The 6484-nt window shown below is 40.2% G+C and overlaps 1 protein-coding gene across 1 annotated transcript; it reads left to right on the top strand.

Moving 5' to 3' along the window:
- The first annotated feature begins 1945 nt into the window (after nt 1–1945).
- On the top strand, nt 1946–4196 carry LOC109878988 (NACHT, LRR and PYD domains-containing protein 1b allele 2). The gene has a single exon (XM_020471185.2). It carries the CDS (start codon nt 2397–2399, stop codon nt 3942–3944), a length of 1548 nt encoding a protein of 515 aa, XP_020326774.1. The 5' UTR covers nt 1946–2396; the 3' UTR covers nt 3945–4196.
- Nucleotides 4197–6484: the final 2288 nt, after the last annotated feature.

Raw genomic sequence — 6484 nt, 5'->3', positions numbered from 1 at the left:
GAGACAAAGAGAGAGTGCAAGAGAGAGGAAGAGTGAGACAGAGAGAGAGAGAGAGAGAGAGCGAAGTGTTTATCACTGACTGTGTCAAAGGCTGTCCAACAAATATTACACTGAACAAAATAATAAGTGTTGGTCCCATGTTTCACACGAGCTGTAAGATGCCAGACATTTCCATGCGCACAAATAACTTATGTCTCAAATTTTGAGCACAAATATGTTTACATCCCTGTTAGTGAGCATTTCTCCTTTACCAAGATAATCCATCCAACTGACAGGTGTGGCAAATCAAGAAGCTGGTTAAACAGCATGATAATTACACAAGTGCACCTTGTGCTGGGGACAATAAAGGCCACTCTAAAATGTGCAGTTTTGTCACACAATGCCACAGATGTCTCAAGTTTTGAGAGAGCGTGCAATTGGTATACTGACTGCAGGAATGTCCAGCAGAACTGTTGCCAGATAATTTAATGTGCATTTCCCTACCATAAGCCACCTCCAACATAAATTTGGAGAGTTTGGCAGTACATCCAACTGGCCTCACAACCGCAGACCACGTGTAACCAAGTCAAACCAGGACCTCCTATATCCGGCTTCTTCACCTGCGGGATCGTCTGAGACCAGCCACCCGGACAGCTGATGAAACTGTGGGTTTACACAACCAAATAATTGCTGCACAAACTGTCAGAAACCGCCTCAGGAAGCTCATCTGCATGCTCGTCATCCTCATCATGGTCTTGATCTGATTGCAGTTCGTGATCGAAGCCGTTTTTTGGCGTTTTCTTTTAAGGTATTTGTGACCAACAGATGCATATCTATATTCCCAGCCATGTGAAATACATAGAATAGGGCCTAATTCATTTATTTCAATTGACTAATTTCCTTATACGAACTGTAATTCAGTACAATCTTTCAAATTGTTGCATGTTGCGTTATATTTTAGTTCAGTGTATAATGGTCGATATGGTATATCTACAGGCCACTGGCCCCAAGAGCTCACATGTCCTACACACACATGTATGTACACATTAACAAACAATTACACAACCACTATTTACATGTTTCAGATATTTGTATGCTACAGGTCTAAAGGTGATATTTTCTTCAGACAGAGCATGCAACATTTTTTAAATTTTATTTAAAGGCCCAGTGCAGTCAAAATTCAGTTTTCCTGTGTTTTGTATCACCTGATAAACTAACCCTGTAAAAGTATGAAAACATTTGCTGTTTGAAAATACAATCTACAAAGGACTTTCTAATCAGCAGGTTTTGCATTGGTCGAGCTTAAGCTTAATTAGTTAATAGACCAATAACAAACCTCTCTGTCAATAACTAGTTTTTAGTTTTCCCCTCCCCACTCCCAGTCCTATAACAATTATTGCTTGAGATGTTTTTGTTGCTAAAAGCTATTTTTGTCAATTTTAATGGAAAACTATTTTATAAGGTACTTAATTGTTCCCCAGAAATGATTTGACAGATATAAAAATGGCTGCATTAAGCCTTTAAACTACTACACAGCCCGGCAGACAGACAAACACACACACACATATATAAATCAAACAAAAACACAATGATTTACACAATCATTATTTAAATGTTTCAATTATTCTGAATGCTACAGGTATAGAGCGATATTTTCTTTATGCAAAATAGCCCAGATCAGCACATAAAATACTGTAAAAGTCATATTTTGCAGGGTGGTTTAATGAAGTGTGTAATAAGGATGTGATTATTTAACCAGATACTCGTCAGCTTTTTGATTCTGTGGGATGCACAAGTTGCAGCCTTAGGAACTCACATTTAAATCTAACACTGTGATAGCCACCCTGTATAAAATATAATATTGTTGAAAATCCACCTTAAAAATATCCACCTTTACTCAAAGACCATGTGACTGCATTAAAGCCAATCACAGTCCACAGATCACACCCATTTTAAGACTGAAAGTAACTCTTACAGCGGGAAAGGCTACTCCACAGCAGTTCTCTCATGTCTTTCTTTTGTTGATTTGGACGTTCATTAATTGTCTGTTAGGAGTGGAACTAACTGAGACTGGGAGAGGAACGCAAATTGTCCAAAGGTGACGTTTGGACAATAAAAAGGGAAACTGGCTAGACATTTCCTGTAGTAAATGGATTACACCTGACAACACATACCAGAGGATATTCTTTTTTTCACGTTTTGAGGCTATACCGTGTTTGTTTACAATTACGATGTTAACAAATGTTGCCATAAAGCAAACTTATATTCTGGGTTCTGATGGGGTACGACAGTTGAACTAAGCTCATTAGGCATTTGTAAATTATATTCTTCTAGAATCAATGGCTTAGCAAGAACATTACTGCTTTATAAGTCCAAAAGTGGATGTAGCCACTGCAGATTGCGCCTTTGGAGTGAAAATGGCCACATCAAAAGATCAAGATGTCGATAACTGTGAAACTAGCACTCCTGAACAGTCGAATCCTCTGCTACCCCAGTTGTCACAACTTGATGAGCTCTCAAACGTAATTGAAAGGGCAAAACCTAGTGAACAGGAATTGAAGACTTTAGTTTCACTTCTTCTGTCCCTTGGTGAAAATATCGAACGCGATTTAAAACAACAGAACTTAATGATAGATGGGCTTAAAGTCATACATACAAAAATCATGGACAAACTCAGTCCTGGTGAAAAGGATGGTAGTAGTTTCATCACTGGAACAATAAGACAGTTCTACAAAAAGGCACTGGATTCAGTAGGAACAATCATCACTAAACTGGCCAAAGAGATTGGAGTCAACTATTCAGAGTCAAATATGTGTCTCCAAAAAGAGTTTGGCCTTAAAACCGATTGTCCAAAGGAATGTTTGAATTGCAACCATATAAAGAGCTCAATGTCCTGGATTCAGGTTGAACCCTCCGTGTCTACAGAGGATGAGACCACCGTCTACACACTCGACTCTTCTGCAGCAGGGCATTACCAGTGCATCTTATCAGGGCTGCGGTGGGTATGTGAGAGCAAAGTCAGTCTGCGATACCAGTTCAGCTCCTGGGAGCCTCACAGGGCCACTCTGAACAACATGCGGTTTGAAGAAGGAGGTCCATTACTGGACATCACAATGATTTCTGGCAAACTAGAAGAAATTAGTCTGCCACACTTTGTCTGTATAGATCCAGACTACCCACAATCCTCCTTGAGAGAAGACATGAAGGTTCTACATGTGAAAGACAACAGAGTGCTTGTGGAAGAAGTGGATGAGGTGACGGGCTTCCACGCCAAACTGCTTCGTCCCTCCTTCTCTGGCAGGGGTTTGGTACTGAGACGTGGGTTGCATTGGAGAGTGCACTGTGACCTTCTGATCTTTAGGTCCACCAGAGCACTCCTCACCTTACACACATATCTGATCCGATGTGATCCTTCTCTAGCACGGGAGGTGGAGGCACAGGAGAAGTCCTATGGATTCTTAAGACTTCCAAAGCCAAAGCCGGAGAAGTCCCTTCGGAAGGGGAGTCGCTTCACCCTCAAGACCTCGTGTCAATCCTCGATTATGCCAGAAAAGATCAAGCTAAGAAGCACCAGGCCAAACTACTTTGAAGTGTACATAAAGGACCCTGCGATGGACTTTGAGATGGAGTTGATAAGTGAGAAGGGAGAATCTGCATGGAAAGCTGAAATACGAACAGAGGAATACAGAGATGATTCATCCACAAGAGACATTGAGTTTGTTGATGAATTCAGACCACAGATCATTCAAAGAGTCAATAATGTGTTTGCCATAGCAGATATTCTCTTCACAAAGGGCATGATCGGTGAAGAGATCAATGCAAATATCAGCGCTGCACCGACCCGCCAGGCCAAGATGAGAGTGATATACGAGGCACTGAATTCAGGTGGACCACACGTCAAAGCTGCATTCTTTACTGCACTCAGAGAAAAGGAACCCTTTCTAGTCAAAGACTTGGATCAATAATACCTTATCGCTCAATCTCTAACACACCTCTACGAGACCATTATGCCTAGACACTTTATTGAGCATGTTCTCCTTCAGTCCAGCAGGACAGAGGCAAGAGGAGGAGTGATGAGGAGAACTATGAAAGAAGAGACTTTTCAGCTGTCAAGAATAGCAGTCCAAGGCCCAGTTCTCTGTGACATTTTAGTGACAGAGGGCATGGGTAGGAAGGCCCCACCAGCATTTATTAAAGAAAATAAGACAAATTTGAAATGAATTGGGACTGGAATTCTTTAAAATAATAATTAAAGGGTAAATATATTAAAAGGTTGAAAACATTGGGAAATATACAGTGGAAGATATTAAAAAGGTGATTAAAGAAATGCAGTAAAATGGTTAAGAATGTTATAATGATGGTTGTTTTTAAGGTACAGTATATCTGGAACATGTTTAAGAGTCTTGGAGGAGGTTGATATTGACATGGTGTGATGATGAAATGTTTAAAATGTTGGACGTTTAAGATGTAATGGGAGTAATAAAATAGGTTGGAGTAAGATTAGAATGGAGTGGAATGAGAAAGGTTCATGTCTAGAAATGAATGTTTTAAAAGTGAATGATAATGTAGTATCCTAAGGGTGCTAGCTGGACTAGCTCCCCAGGTCAGAACAGCCAGGAGGAGGCAGGAAGAGGGTACGCGTGCGGTTGAGGCAGACGTCCTGTTTAGGCAAGAGAAAAATCCCCTTCTGAGAAATGGCCACATTACAGTAGGTGTTAACCACTGAATGCGTGCGTCATCGGGGCAGATCTATAACAACCGTGAGTTAGCAGAATACGAGGAGTGAAAGAGGCAGGATTTTTGGGAGAGGTACGACTCTCTTTGAGCTTGCTAGAAGAACCTGTCTTCAGCTGGAGGAAGATTTTGCTTAAAATGCATCGATATTTATTCTTAGTGTTTAAGTAAAATTCTAGGGGGAACACTGAAGGTTACCTCATTGATAGCAGTGTTAAAGTAGTTAGAGTTGTTAAACACTGACTGAAGGACTGATCATCCCGAGGGGGGAAGACAAAAAACGGTTTATAAATTGTAAGAAATGTTTTTTCTTGTTATTAAATACTGTACTTCTCATAAAATTGTAAAAAGGACAAACTATATATTACTGGCACCCTAATAATGGTTTAGTTAAGTGCGCTGGAGGCATCTATGAATCTAATCCAGGATTCATTTTCACTTATCGATTTGTGATATTGATTTGTGATATTGATTTGTGATATTGATTTGTGATATTGATTTGTGATATTGATTTGTGATTTTTTATGTAGTTTTCTAGAATTTTGAATAAGCTAGCTATATTGTTTGAAACCCTGTGTTATCAAAGAGTCATACAAGTGCATGTCGTTTTACTCTAGGTTTCTGAAATTGACTTGATTAATCGAGGATCTCTAGCAAATTTTCTTGGCTAACTAGTCCATTGGGAACCCGAGACCTGAACTATAGGTACGGAGTGAATTGATAGGAGTCGTAAAATGGGTGTCTGGCGTCCCACTCATAGTGTGCTGAAGTTGAAGTTCTGGCCTGGACGATCCTGAGAAGGCGCCGGGGGTTTATAAATTAGGAGTGAGGGAGCATAGGCACTCGTCTTCTAGGATAGCCCACTTTACTCTAAGGCCTTTACTGTTGAGGAACAGTCCCTAGCCGTATACTAGCTCAGTGGTAAAGCAGAGCGGCATCTATCAGATCTGTAGGGATTAATGAGGAGGAATAATTGACCTGCCATTGGGTAGGCAGGGGCGAGTTGAATTGTTAATCCTGCAGAGGTGGTATTCTAGCTTTGACACAGTGTTAAAAACCTAGAACATAAAACAGTGTTTGTATGGTCCTAAAATGGTTCTCACGTTAAACGTCAACTTTGGCCACGAAAATTCTCAATTTTCAAACAGAAATGGGGTATGCCTTTGGTGGTTCATCGATGATACATTACTTCCACTCGCCAGAAAAAGTAACTATTGACTCCTGAGTTTAAAAAAATCTTCACTAGACACTGTAGCTAGCCAGTTTGCTAGCATCATTTAATAGCCTAATGGTAGTAGCTAGTACTACTAGCTAGTAGCTAGGCCATCATTGAAAATAAGAATTTGTTCTTAACTGACTTGCCTAGTTAAATGAAGGTTAAATAATAATAAAAAATGAATATTGGTTCATAAAATAGGTCTTCTCCTGTATAAACTCATTTAAATCAACATAAGGCTTATATAAACAGACAGCAATACGGCAGCCCAGTGGGGAATATGAGTCTGTTATGATGCAGTCCTAGTGCTCCTTAGACAAACTCTGATTAGGACTGATTAGTTTATGTAGTGCTGCCTGCTGCTGTCTGTTTGCATGGCAACGCTTAGCAACACCAAGTATATTGGGTAGCTAATGGAAAATAATACAATACAATACAATATAGATAGGAATGGCTGTGGGTCCATATGTGACCGACTGGACTCAAACCAGGGTCTCCTGCACACTACATGACTGTGTTAGCTCCTTGATCTCAAGCCTGGGGAGCTAACACAAG

Source organism: Oncorhynchus kisutch, unplaced genomic scaffold, assembly GCF_002021735.2.
Source record: "Oncorhynchus kisutch isolate 150728-3 unplaced genomic scaffold, Okis_V2 scaffold1406, whole genome shotgun sequence".
NCBI classification, from domain to species: domain Eukaryota; kingdom Metazoa; phylum Chordata; class Actinopteri; order Salmoniformes; family Salmonidae; genus Oncorhynchus; species Oncorhynchus kisutch.
The sequence above is the reverse complement of the archived record's forward strand: the minus strand, read 5'-3'. Positions and strand labels throughout refer to the sequence as shown.

What these genes read in the sequence shown, in the direction of transcription:
- LOC109878988 (XM_020471185.2), top strand. Translation starts at nt 2,397, where the DNA reads ATGGCCACATCAAAAGATCAAGATGTCGATAACTGTGAAACTAGCACT.